The sequence below is a fragment of the Scyliorhinus torazame genome, chromosome 11 (assembly GCF_047496885.1).
Source record: "Scyliorhinus torazame isolate Kashiwa2021f chromosome 11, sScyTor2.1, whole genome shotgun sequence".
Lineage (NCBI taxonomy): Eukaryota > Metazoa > Chordata > Chondrichthyes > Carcharhiniformes > Scyliorhinidae > Scyliorhinus > Scyliorhinus torazame.
The window spans coordinates 254,595,829-254,614,362 of NC_092717.1; the positions used below are offsets into that span (position 1 = coordinate 254,595,829).

At 52.8% G+C, this 18,534-nt stretch overlaps 1 protein-coding gene across 2 annotated transcripts in view; it reads right to left on the reverse strand.

Annotated features, from left to right (window-relative positions):
* LOC140385924 (dynein regulatory complex protein 11-like) overlaps positions 1-18,534 on the reverse strand; it is a 1,066,524-nt gene that overhangs the window by 321,497 nt on the left and 726,493 nt on the right. For both annotated transcript variants that reach the window (XM_072468573.1, XM_072468575.1), the window contains 2 exons: positions 17,669-17,751; positions 10,128-10,235 (listed from right to left, as the gene is read on the reverse strand). In XM_072468573.1, coding sequence (XP_072324674.1) covers positions 10,128-10,235; positions 17,669-17,751 — 191 coding nt within the window. The remainder of the gene's footprint in view (positions 1-10,127; positions 10,236-17,668; positions 17,752-18,534) is intronic.

The window sequence follows — 18,534 nt, forward strand, 5'->3', positions numbered from 1 at the left end:
TAGGAGAATGGTATACTATTATTGTGTGTATAAATATATATAGGTGATGTAAGGGTGGTTGTTGTAATTTAGGGTTGATGTTTGGATAGAAGTACCCCACAAGGGGCTTAGGGTTAGGTGTTCGGGTGTGGATAGGTCATGTAAAAGTTGTTTTTGTATTAGGGTAAGGGTATGATATTTTTGGCGATATCTCCTTCTTTTATTGCAAGGTGATGCATATATTGTGGCATTTTTACATAATTTTGGTTGTTGGTGAACAGAAATTTTCTTGAGTAGGAAGAATGGTGGTATTCCTCCTTAAAAGAAAACAGAAAAAGTTAATTTCTTATATAATTTTTAATGTTTTATATGTGGGTAATATTAGTTATCTGTGAATTATTTTTTAAAATTGCAATCTAAAATACAAACCATTTTATTAATAAATTAAAAAATCTAGGTTTTAATTATTATTACACTTTAAACTATTTTAATGTGATAAAGATAGAGAGCCCAAGATCAATCAGATATGAGAGTGTAAAATAACGTTTTAAAAAATTAATCCAATAGGAGTTTTTCTCAAATTGTAACGTACCTGGAAAGTGGTCTTGCTGAGATTTTGGAATCAGACTGTAGTCTAACACTGGACTGTCTGGCAGAAGGAATCGTTTCTTGTTAGACTTTATTTTTATTTTTATTTAAAATATTTGAATTGAAGAATGCTACCTGAAGAGTTGTCGTGTAGAAATTTCGAATTGGCAGGTAGACTAACCCTCAGTTGTATCACGATGAGAATCGGCCTTTGTAGATGTTCCAAATTTATTTTTTTATAAAAAAATTTTAAAGACATTAAAAAAACCTTTTTTACCAAAAATCTTTTTTAAATGTGCTATCTGCATCGAAGCAGAGAGTACAGATCTTTATGTGGGCTACTAAAACCTGTTTTTTAGGCAAACAATGGTCCCGACATGTTTCGCAGCCATTACTGCTCATCAGGGGACTGTTTTTCGTCCACTAAGAGCCTTCATCTCACCAAGTGTGGAGCACAAATTTCCAAATTAAAATCCTTATTAAAAATTCAAATTAAGTGAAAAAATCTTGCAACTCTGAAAGATTATTTAATTATTGAAATGGTTTTACCTCAGAATAATCAAAAATAGTAGAATTGTTCTATGAAACGCTGCAAAATGAGGAGGATTTGATAAAGCAACAGGCTCCGGAGTGAGTCTGGAAGTTACTGACAAACTGTCAGTCAGCAGCAGCTTCAGAAAACCCTTAGTTAAAAAAACTTTGTGATGTCAGCAAACATCAACACACCTGAAAGAATTAGCATATTTAAATTAGGAGCTGCAAATTTCGGAACATTAATATGGAACTGTTAATTGTTTTAAAATGTTTTTGTCTTTTTGATCTCCTTTGATTATCATTTAAATTATCATGTAAACCATTTAAATTATTGTTGGTCTACATATGATTCAATTTGGCCAAACGTATTAGCCAAAGAAAATCATTCCAAATCACACATCTCATCGATACCCAGCTCTCCATCACTAAAATATATTTCTGTATGAAATTTAGCCCCATGCATATTAACAGATTTTTATGAAATATTAAAAACCAAAAAGAGATTGGTTTGGTTTCTTTTAATATCTGATCATTGGCTAGTTAAATATGTACAGCTGATTTGTACCGTTTAATTGGGAAATTATATTTTTATTAAAAACAATAATTCGGCGAGTTGAGTTTTGTAAAAAAATGAATGTTTAAGTTTTTAAATTTAATTGAGGAGAGTGTGTTTAAAGAAAGGTGTGTGAATAAAGATTTTAAATGGGAGGTGACAGGAACCATGAAGGCTGAACTGCCGGCTGCCGGTTTTAACTGTGTTTTACAAAATGGCGGATTGTGAGTGGCCGCTAAAATCGCCGAGAACAGTCAGTGTTATTAGTGGAGTAGGGGCTGGTTTAGCACAGGGCTAAATCGCTGGCTTTGAAAGCAGCCCAAGGCAGGCCAGCAGCACGGTTCAATTCCCGTACCAGCCTCCCCGAACAGGCGCCGGAATGTGGCGACTAGGAGCTTTTCACAGTAACTTCATTTGAAGCCTACTTGTGACAATAAGCGATTTTCATTTTTCATGTGCGCTGTAAGAAGACAAAATAGAAAGATCTTTTATCTGCCAAGTTTGTTCGGGACTCGGGGTTAGTGACAAAGTGGTTCGGACGTATTTTTGCCGGAAAATTTATATTCGTCTGGAGTCAAAATGGCGGATCGGGGTTGTTTTAAAAAACATTTTCGCTTTATCGAGAATATTCAGAATTATTAATTACACTGTATGAAGGTAAAACAAAGAAGGATAGTGTTTATCAAGTATATACTGAACTGTGTTATGTAAAATTAGTTTGTAAGATTTTATATCGGAGAATTTATATCGAGTGTACAGCGTGAATGGTGAACCGGGAAAAGCAGGCATGTGTGTCTGTGCCGCAGTGAGTTTTAAAACTGTCAGTTGAGACACGTTGTAGAAATTGAGAAAGTAGTCAGTGAATTAGTAATTATGAGCTATTGTTTTAAAATATTTTTTGGAAAATATGGATCTTAGTCCTTTCATGGTGTGAATATTTAAAGAGGAAGGGGGAAAAAAAATGTTGGGGGGGGTTTTAGGGTAATCTGGGGTTTGTATGGAATGGGGTTTTATGGGGAGGGTTGAGGGATGTGATGGATGGTTGGGGTGGGTCGTGGTGGGCTTTTAGTTAGGTTTTTTATAGGAGTTTAGAGGTGGGGGGTGTAGGTAAAGTGGGGGGGGGGTTAAGTTTGGTAGAGGGGATAGGATGGTTGGGGTGGAGGGTGTGTACTGGGTTTGAGTGTTAGGCAGGTTTTGGACAGGGCTGGTGTAGAGGGAGAAGTTTTGGATGAGGAAGGTTTCTGGTATGGGAGGGGTTCCAAGATGGGGGAGGGGGTTTCTATGGTTTGGGATAAGGGGGGTTTTAAGGAGAGGACTGTCTTTATTAAGGGTGAAAATTTTAATGAATAATATAGGGAAAATGGGGGGAAGAAAAACTTGGTTTTCAATATTAACTGATTTTTTTTCAATAGGAAATATTTACCATTTATGGAAATAATGTGCTATTTATTTATAGGTTACGTACTATATGTGGACTTGTATAGTTCTGGACTCGGAAGACCAAAGAAAAGAAAGGCCCTTCGGTTGTGTAAGTCTATCTTGATATTGGTATCCACATGAACTGAACACAATGGACGCTTGTAGAATTTGTTAGAGAGGGTTGTGTTTATTAAAGGGTGAAATATTATAAGAAAAATGTAGGGGAGAATGACAATTTTAAATTATTTTTAATTATTACCTAATATACCTAACTGTAAATATTTATCATACTATTTAAACAAGGTTTGAAACTTTATGATCTATGCAGGGGGACAGGCAGTTGTGAGGGGGACAGGCGGTATTGGAGGGGGACAGGCGTTTTGGAGGGGGACAGGCAGTTTGGAGGGGGGCAGGCGGTATTGGAGGGGGGCAGGCGGTATTGGAGGGGGACAGGCGGCTTGGAGGGGAACATGCAGTTTGGAGGGGGGCAGGCGGTATTGGAGGGGGCCAGGTGGTTTGTGAGGGGGGTCAGGCGGTATTGGAGGGGGACAGGCGGTTTAGAGGGGGACAGGTGGTTTAGAGGGGGACAGGCGGCATTGGAGGGGGACAGGCAGTTTAGAGGGGGACAGGCGGTATTGGAGGGGGACAGGCGGTTTAGAGGAGGACAGGCGGTTTAGAGGGGGACAGGCGGTATTGGAGGGGGTCAGGTGGTTTAGAGGGGGACAGGTGGTATTGGAGGGGGACAGGCGGTTTAGAGGTGGACAGGCGGTATTGGAGGGGGACAGGCGGTTTAGAGGAGGACAGGCGGTTTGGAGGGGGACAGCCGGATTGGAGGGGGACAGGCGGTATTGGAGGGGGACAGGCGGTTTAGAGGGGGACAGGCAGTTTGGAGTGGGACAGGCGGTATTGGACGGGGACAGGCGGTATCGGAGGGGGACAGACGGTATTAGTGGGGGACAGGCGGTTTAGAGGGGGACAGGCGGTTTGGAGGGGGACAGGCGGTATTGGAGGGGGGTCAGGTGGTTTAGAGGGGGACAGGCGGTTTGGAGGGGGCAGGCGGTTTAGAGGGGGACAGGCGGTTTAGAGGGGGACAGGCGGTTTAGAGGGGGACAGGCGGTTTGGAGGGGGACAGGCAGTTTAGAGGGGGACAGGCGGTTTGGAGGGGGACAAGCGGTATTGGAGGGGGTCAGGCAGTTTGGAGGGGGGCAGGCGGTATTGGAGGGGGGCAGGCGGTATTGGAGGGGGACAGGCGGTTTGGAGGGGGACATGCAGTTTGGAGGGGGGCAGGCGGTATTGGAGGGGGCCAGGTGGTTTGTGAGGGGGGTCAGGCGGTATTGGAGGGGGACAGGCGGTTTAGAGGGGGACAGGTGGTTTAGAGGGGGACAGGCGGCATTGGAGGGGGACAAGCAGTTTTGAGGGGGACAGGCGGTATTGGAGGGGGACAGGTGGTTTAGAGGGGGTCAGGTGGTATTGGAGGGGGACAGTCGGTTTAGAGGTGGACAGGCGGTATTGGAGGGGGACAGGCGGTTTCGAGGAGGACAGGCGGTTTAGAGGGGGACAGCCGGATTGGAGGGGGACAGGCGGTATTGGAGGGGGACAGGCGGTTTAGAGGGGGTCAGGCGGGCTTAGAGGGGGACAGGCAGTTTGGAGTGGGACAGGCGGTATTGGACGGGGACAGGCGGTATCGGAGGGGGACAGACGGTATTGGAGGGGGACAGGCGGTTTAGAGGGGGACAGGCGGTTTGGAGGGGGACAGGCGGTATTGGAGGGGGGGTCAGGCGGTTTAGAGGGGGACAGGCGGTTTGGAGGGGGCAGGCGGTTTAGAGGGGGACAGGCGGTTTGGAGGGGGCAGGCGGTTTAGAGGGGGACAGGCGGTTTAGAGGGGGACAGGTGGTTTACAGGGGGACAAGCGGTTTAGAGGGGGACAGGCGGTTTAGAGGGGGACAGGCGGTTTGGAGGGGGACAAGCGGTATTGGAGGGGGTCAGGCGACTTAGAAGGAGACAGGCGGTTTACAGGGGGACAGGCGGTTTAGAGAGGGACAGGCGGTTTAGAGGGGGACAGGCGGTTTACAGGGGGACAGGCGGTTTAAAGGGGGACAGGCGGTTTAGAGGGGGACAGGCGGTTCAGAGGGGGACAGGCGGTTTGGAGGGGGACCGGCATTTTAGAGGGGGACAGGCGGTTTGGAGGGGGACAAGCGGTATTGGAGGGGGTCAGGCGGCTTAGAAGGAGACAGGCAGTTTGGTGGGGGACAGGCGGTTTAGATAGGGACAGGCGGTTTGGAGGGGGACAGGCGGTTTGGAGGGGGACAGGCGGTTTAGAGGGGGACAGGTGGTTTACAGGGGGAGAGGTGATTTAGAGGGGGACAGGCGGTTTGGAGGGGGACAGGCAGTTTAGAGGGGGACAGGCGGTTTGGAGGGGGACAAGCGGTATTGGAGGGGGTCAGGCAGTTTGGAGGGGGGCAGGCGGTATTGGAGGGGGGCAGGCGGTATTGGAGGGGGACAGGCGGTTTGGAGGGGGACATGCAGTTTGGAGGGGGGCAGGCGGTATTGGAGGGGGCCAGGTGGTTTAGATAGGGACAGGCGGTTTGGAGGGGGACAGGCGGTTTAGATAGGGACAGGCGGTTTGGAGGGGGACAGGCGGTTTGGAGGGGGACAGGCGGTTTAGAGGGGGACAGGCGGTATTGGAGGGGGACAGGCGGTTTGGAGTGGGACGGGCGGTATTGGAGGGGGACAGGCGGTTTGGAAGGGGCCAAGCGGTATTGGAGGGGGTCAGGCGGTTTAGAGGGAGACAGGCGGTTTGGAGGGGGACAGGTGGTTTGGAGGGGGACGGGCGGTATTGGAGGGGGACAGGTGGTTTGGAAGGGGCCAAGCGGTATTGGAGGGGGTCAGGCGGTTTAGAGGGAGACAGGCGGTTTGGAGGGGGACAGGCGGTTTGGAGGGGGACGGGTGGTATTGGAGGGGGACAGGCGGTTTGGAAGGGGCCAAGCGGTATTGGAGGGGGTCAGGCGGTTTAGAGGGAGACAGGCGGTTTGGAGGGGGACAGGTGGTTTAGAGGGAGACAGGCGGTTTGGAGGGGGACAGGCGGTTTAGAGGGAGACAGGCGGTTTGGAGGGGGACAGGCGGTTTGGAGGGGGACGGGCGATATTGGAGGGGGACAGGTGGATTGGAGGGGGACTGGCGGTTTAGAGGGGGACAAGCGGTTTAGAGGGGGACTAGCGGTTTAGAGGGGGACTAGCGGTTTAGAGGGGGACTGGGGGTTTAGAGGGGGACAGGCGGTTTGGAGGGGGACAGGCGGTTTAGAGGGGGACAAGCGGTATTGGAGGGGGTCAGGCACTTTGGAGGGAGACAGGCGGTATTGGAGGGGGACAGGCGGTTTAGAGGGGGACAGGCAGTATTGGAGGGGGACAGGCGGTTTGGAGGGGGCCAGGCGGTTTGGAGGGGGACAGGCGGTTTGGAGGGAGACAGGCGGTTTGGAGGGAGACAGGCGGTTTTGGAGGGGGACAGGCGGTTTGGAGGGGGACAGGCGGTTTGGAGGGAGACAGGCGGTTTTGGAGGGGTCAGGCGGTTTGGAGGGGGACAGGCGGTTTGGAGGGGGACAGGCGGTTTGGAGGGAGACAGGCGGTTTTGGAGGGGTCAGGCGGTTTGGAGGGGGACAGATGGTTTGGAGGGGGAACAGGCTGGGGGTGGGTTGAGAGGGGGACAGGCTGGGGGTGGGTTGTGAGAGGCCCAGGCTGGGGGTGGGTTGTGAAGGGGACAGGCTGGGGGTGGGTTGAGAGAGGCCCAGGCTGGGGGTGGGTTGAGAGAGGCCCAGGCTGGGGGTGGGTTGTGAGAGGCCCAGGCTGGGGGTGGGTTGTGAAGGGGACAGGCTGGGGGTGGGTTGAGAGAGGCCCAGGCTGGGGGTGGGTTGAGAGAGGCCCAGGCTGGGGGTGGGTTGTGAAGGGGACAGGCTGGGGGTGGGTTGAGAGAGGCCCAGGCTGGGGGTGGGTTGAGAGAGGCCCAGGCTGGGGGTGGGTTGTGAAGGGGACAGGCTGGGGGTGGGTTGAGAGAGGCCCAGGCTGGGGGTGGGTTGAGAGGGGGACAGGCTGGGGGTGGGTTGTGAGAGGCCCAGGCTGGGGGTGGGTTGAGAGGCCCAGGCTGGGGGTGGGTTGAGAGGCCCAGGCTGGGGGTGGGTTGAGAGGGGGACAGGCTGGGGGTGGGTTGTGAGAGGCCCAGGCTGGGGGTGGGTTGAGAGGGGGACAGGCTGGGGGTGGGCTGTGAAGGGGACAGGCTGGGGGTGGGTTGAGAGAGGCCCAGGCTGGGGGTGGGTTGTGAGGGGGACAGGCTGGGGGTGGGTTGTGAGGGGGACAGGCTGGGGGTGGGTTGTGAGGGGGACAGGCTGGGGGTGGGTTGTGAGGGGGACAGGCTGGGGGTGGGTTGTGAGGGGGACAGGCCGGGGGTGGGTTGAGAGAGGCCCAGGCTGGGGGTGGGTTGTGAGGGGGACAGGCTGGGGGTAGGTTGTGAGGGGGACAGGCTGGGGGTGGGTTGAGAGAGGCCCAGGCTGGGGGTGGGTTGTGAGGGGGACAGGCTGGGGGTGGGTTGAGAGAGGCCCAGGCTGGGGGTGGGTTGTGAGGGGGACAGGCTGGGGGTAGGTTGAGAGAGGCCCAGGCTGAGGATGGTTTGTAAGTTCGACTATAGCTGTATTGATAAGAAGGTTGGGAGAATGGTGTATTAAAAATGTGCAAAAGCTGTTGGTTTTGGGTCTTCTGTTTGTTAACTAATAAATCAGGTGAAAAAACATAAGTTATATGAGTTTTTGAACAGATTCAATGTTCGAATGTGTATATGAGAAGGCATCGCAGCGAAGAGAATACCCTTTCTGGGGTTAGGGTGGGGTTAGGGATACGGATTAGGGGTTTGGATTAGGGTTGCAGTCCGTATAGGGTTCCACATCATCTCTTTGACTGTAATTTGAATAAGGAGAGGATTGGGAGAATGGTGTATTCAGAATGTGTAAAGGTTGGTGGGTGAGGGTTTTGGATTAGGGTTAAAACTACAAACTGCCCCCCAAAAAACATATATAAATCATTCAATTAAAATATTTATTAAGTTATAAGATTTTTTGAATAGATTCGATGTCCGAATGTGTGTCTGAGAAGGCTTTGCAGTGAGGAGACCACACTTTATGGGGTTAAGTAACACGAAGTAAGTGTTCTTTGCACCAGTTCACATTGTTCATTGTCATTCATACAGAAATATCTGCTACCTTATACACTCTAGAAAATGTTTCTTTCCCTTTTTTATGGGATAGTAGTGTGCTAGCGTTAAGTTATAGTGCGGTGCGTTACTGGATTTCTGAGGATTAGGCTGAGGTTAATGTTTAGGGGTAGGATCCAGGTAAATGCTCCTATTAAGGGATTTAGAGTTAAGGTATAGAGTGTGGATTGATGATTTAAAGGTTGTTGTTGTAATTCAAGTTCAGAGCTTAGTTCTGAATAAATGTGCCTCTTGAGGGAAATTAGAGTTAGGTTTTGGAGTGTGGATAGATAAGTTGTTGTTGTGATTTAAGGGTTAGAGCCCGGATAAATGTCTCCCTCAAGGGACTTGGGGTTTGCTTCCCGGGCGCGGACAGGTGGTGTAAAGGTTGTGTAATTTTAGGGTTCGGGAAGAAATTAGGGTTCGGGTTGGTCTAGAGTTAGGGTTGGGATTGGAGTTTTCTGGATTAGGTTTTTTTGGGGGGTTATGGTCAGGGTTAGAGGTTATCAGGGTGGGTTGTTAGAGGGTCAGGATATGTTCTGGCATGGCCAAAGTGAATTATGATAGGACCGGGGTGGATTGTGAAAGGATTAGGGTGGTTAATGGGAGAGCCAGGATGTTTCCTGGGAAGGTGAGGGTGGTTTGTGAGAGGGCAGGATTATGAGGGGGCAGGAAGTTTGTGAAAGGGCTAGACTAGTGTGTAAGAGGGTCTGTGTGGTTTGTGGGAGGGTCTAGGTGGTTCATTATAGGGCGAGGATGGATGTGTGTAAGGGTGAGGGTGGATTAGATCTAGAGTCAGGGTCCTAAAGAGATATAGGGGGACATTATAAAAGGGAGGATAAAATAGGGAAAGATTATGGATAGGGAGGAGATATGAAAAATTGTAGGATAGATATAAGAATCAGAGAAATAGATACGTGTATTATGACACTATTTGGACCAAGTTAATGTTGTACATGGCACTCGTCAAGGTTAGGATTCCGGGTTAGGGTTAGGGTTAGGATTCCGGGTTACGGACAGATGTGTGGTTTCCCTTTTTTCTGCACCCAATAAGGGATACAGCGCCGAAGCGTCTGCCACTTTACTGGCGCACGTTCAACATTCTTTTCCGCATAGGATTTTACGTCATCTTGTTTCACGGAACTGAGCACGTATTTAGAAATTTAAGATGAATAAAAGTTGGAAAATAGTACGTGAGAAGCAAAGATTAGATTATAGTTGTATAAGAAGAAGGTTGGAAGAATAATGTACTTTAAAATTGTAAATGTTGTTGTGTTGGGGTTATGGATTAAGGTTTGTCTAATATCTTAAGTGAAGAAACATATGTAGGTTAGGGTTAGGGTTAGGGTTAGGGTTAGGGTTCGGGTTAGGGTTAGGGTTTAGGGTTAGGGTTAGGGTTAGGGTTAGGGTTAGGGTTAGGGTTAGGGTTCGGATTAGGGTTAGGGTTAGGGTTTAGGGTTAGGGTTTAGGGTTAGGGTCAGGGTCAGGGTCAGGGTTAGGGTTAGGGTTAGGGTTAGGGTTAGGGTCCGTTTCGAAGCTGATATCTCATCCCCGTGCTGCCCCTCAGTGCCAGGTGATGAGTGGAGATGTTGTACCCACAATTGGCAATGTAACCTCTTGCCCAAATTCTGCTGGAGAGTGACCCTGAGCTGGACACGGGCCACCTGGTTTGACAGGAATTGCCCAGTTTGCCAGTCCCAGGGACAGAATGTCTGAATGGAGGGTGAGTTCAGTGTGATCCTGCTCTGGTTATTTGTGCCCTTTGACCTGGCTACCTCTCTAACTACAAGATGTAGTGGGATGACAGAGTGAGGTCACTTACCTAAGGGCAGGATGGCGTACATGGTGACGACCTGGCGGATATCGTATAGCGAAGGCATTGGACTGATGTTGGCACTGAGCAGAGTGCTCCCCAGGTAACTGAAGTCACCTATGGAAACATCACCCAATCATCATTCACAACATAGTCAGAGAACAGAGTGAGGAGGGGGGGGAGGGAGGGGAGAGGGGAGGGGGATGGGGAGAGGGGAGGGGGATGGGGAGAGGGTGGGGGAGAGGGAGGGAGGGAGGGGAGAGGGTGGGGGAGAGGGAGGGGGAGAGGGATGGAGGGAGGGGGATGGGCAGGGGAGGGGAGAGAGGGAGGGAGAGGGGGATGGGAGGGGGATGCGGAGTAGGAAGGGGATGTGGGGAGGGGAGAGGGGAGGTGGGAGGGGGAAGGGGAGGGGGAGGGGGAGAGGGGAGGGGGGAGAGGGAGGGAGAGGGGATGGGGATGGGGAGGGGGATGGGGAGTAGGGAGGGTGTGTGGGGAGGGGAGAGGGGAGGTGGGAGGGGGAAGGGAGGGGGGTGGGGGAGAGGGGAGAGGGGAGGGGGGATGGGAGGGAAGAGGGGGAGGGAGGGAGGGGAGAGCGGAGAGGGGAGAGGATGGGGAAGGCAGAGGGGGAGGGAGGGGTGAGAGGGGAGGGGGGACGGGGAAGGGAGAGGGGGGAGGGAGGGGGGAGGGGGGAGGGGAGGGGGACGGGAGAGGAAAGGGGGGGCGGGAGGAGAAGGGAGCTGGGAGGGGGAAGCGGAGGGGGGAGGTGGAGAGGGGAGGGGGAGAGGGAGGGCGAGGGGATGGGGAGTAGGGAGGGTGTGTGGGAGGGGAGAGGGGAGAGAGGAGGGGACGGGGGGCAGAGGGGGAGGGAGGGGTGAGAGGGGAGGGGGACGGGGAAGGGAGAGGGGGGAGGGAGGGGGGAGGGGGAGGGGAGTGGGGAGGGAGAGGGGGGAGGGAGGGGGGGGAGCTGGAGGCAGTAGGAGAGGGAGCGATTCCACAATCAGATCTACACATCCAGCCGTGAATGGTGGTGGACAATTAAACAACTCACTGGAGGAGGAGGCTCCACAGATATCCCCATCCTCAATGATGGAGGAGCCCAGCACATCTGTGCAAAAGACAAGACTGAAGCATTCGCAACAATCTCAGCCAGAAGTGATGATTCACTCCATGTGATATAAATCCCATGGCTACCAGTCAGAGGCTGGAACCCTGCGGAGAGTAACTCGCCTCCTGGCCCCCCCCCCCCCCCCCCCCCCCCCCCCCCCCCCCCCCAAAGCCTGTCCACCATCTACAAGGCACAAGTCAGGAGTGTGATGGAATACTCCCCACTTGCCTGGATGAGCGCGGCTCCAACAACACTCAAGAAGCTCGACACCATCCAGGACAAAGCAGCCCCGCTTGATTGGCGCCCCATCTACCAACATTCACTCCCTCCACCACCGACGAACAGTAGCAGCCGTGTGCACCGTCTACACGATGCACTGCAGCAACTCACCAAGGTTCCTCAGGCAGCACCTTCCAAACCCACAACCACTCCCATCGAGAAGGACAAGAGCAGCAGTGACCTGGGAACCCATGTGTCGTGTTGGGTGTTCCGATACACAAACGAACCAACACAGTTGTAGATGGTACAACTCTGTTTTATTATTCTGTACAATAATAACTAATAACTACTGGCTGAGGTTCGTGCTTCACCAGCTAACCTGTGGACCCAGCCCTATCACTATCTTAGTGAGGCACTCAGCACATGGTGTATGTCTGAGTGACACGCTGTGAGCTCTGTGCTCTGAGCTATCTCCTGGTAGAATGAGCGGGAACTGTGGTGTTCCCTGTTTTATAGTGCGTGTGCTCTCACTGGTGATTGGCTGCGATGTTGCGTGTGTGTTGGTTGGTCCAACTGCCTGTCCATCAGTGTGTGTGTGATTGCACCATGATATGTTAATGTGGATATCATGACATCCCCCCTTTTCACAAGGATATGTGCCTACAGGATAATAAATAGAAATGTGTACTGAGTGCATCTGAGTATGTGTGTGCAATCTTTACAACATGTACATGAGGCTAAACTATATACAGAGGAAGGTGTCAGGTGCAACAGAGCAACGAGGTTGTACCAATAACAGAACAAATGCAATCAACAAACGACGAGAGAAAACTCCTGGAACGACAAAAAAAACATGTTAACAGTCTGTAAAACAAATCAGTGAGTCCAGTGTGCTAACAGGCTCATAAATCCAGTCTCTCAGGTGGGCGACGAATTCGGGTCGACCGTCTCAAGGGTGGGTCAGGATCCACGGGCTGAGGAATGGGCCTGGCCACGGGCGAGAGAGGAATGGGCAGAGTGGCAGGAAGCTCAACGAAGTCGACATCAGGGACAACAGGAGGGCGTGGCACCGGTGCATGGTCTCGTAGCGAGCGCGGAAGCAGCCGAAGGGCACACCGATTACGCCGGCAAATGGAGCCATCAGGCATGCGAACCCTCCGGTAGGTGTATGCGGACGTTGTCTCCAGGCGCCAGGGCAGGAAGATCAGTTGCCCGAGCGTCATGTGCCACTTTCTGCTGAGCACGCTGCTGTCGCATCCTCCGCAGTACTGGAGCACGGTCGAGGTCAGGAACATGAATGGATGGCACAGTGGTCCTGAGGGTGTGACCCATCGACAGCTGGGCTGGCGAGAGGCCTGTGGAGAGTGGGGCCGAGCGATAGGCCAGCGGGGCTAAACAGAAGTCAGATCCGGCATCAGCAGCCTTGCAGAGGAGCCGCTTCACAATGTGGACGCCCTTTCCCGCCTTGCCATTCGACTGGGGATGCAAGGGACTGGACGTCACGTGTGTGAAGTTGTATGAAGTGGCAAAGGAAGACCATTCTTGGCTCGCAAAGCAAGGCCCGTTGTCAGACATGACAGTGAGCGGAATTCCATGGCGAGCGAAGGTTTCTTTGCATGCCCGGATGACAGCAGATGATGTCATGTCGTGCAGGCGTATGACCTCCGGATAACTTGCCTGTCCCCCTGTAAACCACCTGTCCCCCTCTAAACACGAAGTAGTCAATCAGAATGATGTAGTCCCTGCCGAGTGCATGAAAGAGGTCCACACCCACCTTCGCCCAGGGGGACGTGACCAACTCATGGGGCTGAAGGGTCTCAGGGGGTTGCGCCGGCTGAAACCTTTGGCAGGTGGGGCAGTTGAGCACCATGTTGGCGATGTCGTCGCTGATGCCCGGCCAGTACACAGCCTCTCGGACCCTCCGCCTGCACTTTTCAACCCCGAGATGGCCCTCGTGCAGTTCGAGGACAAGCCGGTGCACGCTGTGTGGGATCACAATCCGGTCCAACTTTAGGAGGACACCATCAATGACGGCCAAGTCGTCCCGGACATTGTAGAATTGTGGGCACTGCCCCTTGAGCCACCCTTCCGTCATGTGGCGCATCACACGCTGTAGAAGGGGTTCAGCCGCAGTCTCACGGTGAATGTGGGCCATATGTGCATCAGTAGCCGGCAGATTGGCCGATGTGAAGGCTACTTGTGCGTCGACCTGACAAACGAACCCCTCCGATTCGGGCGGTGTGCTCACTGCCCTGGACAGGGCATCCGCGATGATGAGGTCCTTCCCCGGGGTGTAGACAAGTTGAAAGCCGTACCTCCGGAGCTTGAGCAGAATGCACTGGAGGCGAGGGGTCATATCGTTGAGGTCCTTCTGAATGATGCCGACCAGGGGGTGATGGTCGGTCTCCACAGTGAACTGCGGAAGACCATACACATAATCGTGGAATTTGTCGATGCCGGTCAACAAACCCAGGCACTCCTTTTCAATCTGCGCATAGCGCTGTTCTGTGGGGGTCATGACCCACGACGCAGAGGCGACCGGGGCCCATGATGCGGTGTCGTCCCGTTGCAGGAGTACCGCCCCAATGCCGGACTTGTGGGCGTCAGTCGAGATCTTTGTGTCCCGAGTGGTATCGAAAAACTCCAGTACCGGGGCGGTGGTGAGCTTGACCTTGAGCTCCTCCCATTCACTCTGGTGTGCGGGCAGCCACTGGAATTCCGTTGTCTTCCTGACCAAGTGGCGAAGAGCCGTTGTGTGCGAGGCAAGGTTGGGAATAAACTTCCCCAGGAAGTTGACCATCCCGAGAAAGCGCAACACTGCCTTCTTGTCTGCCGGCTGCTGCATGGCTGCGATGGCTGCCACTTTGTCGGCATCCGGCCGCACCCCTGACCGGGGGATGTGGTCCCCCAAAAACTTTAGCTCAGTTTGGCCAAAAGAGCACTTGGCTCGGTTGAGGCGCAGGCCCTGATCTCGTATCCTTGCAAAGACACGCTGGAGACGACTGATGTGCTCTTGTGGTGTGGAGGACCAGATGATAACGTTGTCTACGTAGATGCGCACCCCTTCGATGCCCTCCATCATCTGTTCCATGATGCAATGGAACACCTCCAAGGCCGAGATGATACCGAACGGCATCCTATTGTAGCAGTATCTGCCAAATGGAGTGTTGAAAGTGCACAGCTTCCTGCTGGACTGATCCAGCTCAATCTGCCAAAAGCCCTTTGAGGCATCAAGCTTGGCGAATATTTTTGCCCGAGCCATTTCGCTCGTGATTTCTTCTCGTTTGGGTATGGGGTAGTGTTCCCTCATGATGTTGTTGTTCAGGTCTTTTGGGTCGATGCAGATCTGGAGCTCGCCGGAGGGCTTCTTGACACACACCATGGAGCTGACCCATGCAGTTGGCTCCGTCACCCGGGAAAGCACTCCTTGGTCCTGGAGATCCTGCAGCTGCTGCTTGAGGCGGTCCTTGAGTGGTGCTGGGACTCTGCGAGGTGCGTGAATGACCGGGGTGGCGTCCGGTTTGAGCCATATTTTGTACGTGTAGGGCAGTGTGCCCACGCCCTCGAAAACCTCCTGGTTGTGGGCGAGGAGCGAGTGGAGCTGCGCCCTAAAGTCTGCATCCGGGAAATTGGACGTGCCTTCTGGAGACAGAGTGTGTACCCGCTGAACGAGGTGGAGGATCTTGCACGCCTGTGCGCCTAACAGAGAGTCCTTCGAGGATCCAACTATCTCAAAAGGCAATGTGGCTTTGTGTGAGTTGTGTCCTCGAGCTGGCAGGACCCCGTGGCCGGGATAACGTTTCCGTTATAGTCAACCAGCTGGCAGTGGGATGGCAGAATCAGTGGTTTAACCTTCAAGGTCTGGAAGGCTGATCATGCGAGGAGATTGGCGGAGGCACCAGTGTCCAGGCGAAATGTGATCAGTGATCGGTTGACCATTAGGGTGGCACACCACTCATCGCCCGGATCAATGCTGTGCACTGGCAGCGGCTGGTGGTTCCGACTTGGGGACATCCGGTTCTTGTGGATTACCGCAACGCGGAAGGGCTCCCTGTCTTTGGTATCGCTGGTCTGCATTCTATCTGGATATCACTCAGTGTAGGGGGGCTGAACCGCCCGCACGTCCCTGCGAGGCTGGCGGAATTGTTGGGAGTTGGCAGGTTGAGCTGCTCGACAGCAGGCAGCGTAGTGGCCCATCCTGCCACAGCGGAGGCATTGTCGCGCTTTGGCCGGACATTGCCGCTTTTGTGTGTAGATCCACAGTTGCCGCACGTCGTGGCGTTCGTTGCTCCACCGCGCAGTGTCAGTGCGATCCTGCGTAGAGCGTGCCTGCAAATCCCGTCCCTCTGCGTCGACGTCCCCTCTTTTGGTGCGTACAAGCGCGGGAGGCCTCGGAAAGCGCGCGAAATGGTCGCCCTCGTCCGGGCCGCGGGCCGGGAGGTACTCGATCGACTGGACCCGCTCCGCCTCGTAGGACCCCTGCCGTGCAGATTCGGCCGCCTGGATTTGGGAGTACCGGCTGGTCGCGTTCTCATGGAGGAAGCAGGTCTCGATGGCAGTCGCTAGGGTGAGTCGCTTTATTTTAAGGAGCTGCTGGTGTAGGGTGTCCGAGGTGACCCCAAAAACTATCTGATCCCGTATCATGGAGTCGGAGGTGGCCTCATAGCCGCAGGACTGCGCGAGGATACGGAGGTGTGTCAAGTCAGATTGGAAAGGATCATCCTATCCCTGCAGGCGCTGCTGGAAGAGGGACTCTCGAAGCTCTCAGTGACTTCCACGCTGAAGTGTTCCTCGAACTTCAGAAGCACCGTCTTGTACTTCGTCTTGTCCTCGCCTTCCGCGAATGCCAGGGAGTTGTAGATGTGGATGGCGTGTTGCCCCACCGTGGAGAGGAGGAGGGCGATCTTCCTGGTGTCCGATGCATTCTCCCTGTCTGTGGCTTCTAGGAAGAGCTGGAAGCGCTGTTTAAACAGCTTCCAGTTTACGCCGAGATTTCCAGCGATTCGGAGCGGCTGCGGCGGGCTGATGTTTTCCATGGAGCAGGATGGCGGGTTTCTGAAGAGGTGCAGGTAGGTCTCACAGTCGCTGGTTAGTTTCCAGTCCTGGTGTCATATCGTGTTGGGTGTTCCGATGCACAAACGACCCAACACGGTTGTAGATGGTACAACTCTGTTTTATTATTCTGTACAATAATAACTATTAACTTCTGACTGAGGTTCGTACTTCACCAGCTAACCTGTGGACCCAGCCCTATCACTATCTTGGTGAGGCACTCAGCACATGGTGTATGTCTGAGTGGCGCGCTGTGAGCTCTGTGCTCTGAGCTATCTCCTGGTAGAATGAGCGGGAACTGTGGTGTTCCCTGTTTTATAGTGCGTGTGCTCTCACTGGTGATTGGCTGCGATGTTATGTGTGTGTTGGTTGGTCCAACTACCTGTCCATCAGTGTGTGTGTGATTGCACCATGATATGCTGATGTGGATATCATGACACTGTGGTAAACCAATGTTAGTGTATTATATGTATTGTGGTGAACTGTTTCCGTACTACATGTATTGTGGTAAACCACTGCCTGATGGCTCCGCCTCCCCTCGGGCTCGGTATAAAGGTGGCCGACCTCCGGCCCTGCCCCAGTTCGGGATCAGTGACCAGGAGGCTTTCTGCTTAGCTTATTAAAATCCTCAGTTTCGTTCACTACTCGTCTTGTGTTAATTGATGGCACAACATCAGAACCCCCCCCCCCCCACCTGGAGGCTCCCCTCCAAGTCACTCACCACCCTGACTGGGAAATATATCGGCCGTCCCTTCACTGTCGCTGGGGCAACATCCTGGAACTCCCTCCCTAACAGCACAGTGGGTGTACCTACACCTCAGGGACTGCAGCGGCTCAAGAACAGAACTTCTGGAGGGCAATTATGGATGGGCAATAAATGCTGGCCTAACCAGCGACGCCCACATCCCGAAAAGATGAATAGAAGTATTCCAGATCTCCACAGGTTAGACCGGGCCAATACCAGGTGTTTCTTGAAATCCACACAAGGAATCCAGAACATCAGCTGATGCCTGGAAGATGTGGGAGAGGAAGAGGAACCCATGTGACATTCGGGGCTGAAGTGTGCACTGTTGGGAGCCCAGCGTAGAGTGAGGCTGGGAAGGGGAGTGGATTTGGCAGCGGACTGAGTGAAACATGTCTACCCCATACCCCTGAAACCGAGGTGTTGACTCACCTAAGAAACTGGATAAAGCAACCTGTGGCACTGCTTTCAATACTCCTTGTTCAATCAACTCATCACACAGTGAGGCAACGGTCCTGAAACACAACCACATGATCAAACCAGCAAGGCTCACAGCACCAAACATCACCACATCTTTGGGCTACGTTGGCACCTTTTGAAGTGTTCCGATCCCAGTTGATGTTATAACTGGATGGGATCATCCCAGAATGTAACCCCAGCTCAAAATAACATTTTGATTTGCTCATATCGTCACCGTATCCATGTGGCTGGGTCCAGTTCAGTTTCTGGTCAATGATAACCCCCAGGGTGTTGATGTGTCTGTGCCGACGATCCCAGCCATGGCCCGCTGTGAGAGGGCAGCCTGCCCTGGGCCTCAGCCCCCACCTACACAGGCCACCATGTCCCAGAGCTACCTGGACATCACAGGGGTGGTTCTGAACGAGGCCCAGTCACAGCAGGCCATGGCTGGTAATGTCACATCAACATCCTGGGGGTTTGGGGGTTATCATTGACCAGAAACTAAACTGGAACCAGCCACATTAATACTGTGGCGACCAGGGCAGCTCAAAGACTAGGAATCCTGTGGAGAGAAACTCACCAAAGCTGGACAAGGCACAAGGCAGGAGGGTGATGGAATATTTTCCATGTGCCCGGATATTGGGCATTGGTGACGCCACACCTGGAGTATTGTGAGCAGTTTTGGTGACCTTCTCTGAGGAAGGATGTTCTTGCTGTGGAGGGAGAGCAGCGAAGGTTTACCAGTCTGCTTCCTGGGTTGGCGGGACTGTCATATGAGGAGAGACTAAGTCGGTGAGGATTATATTCACTGGAGTTTAGAAGAGTGAGAGAGGATCTCA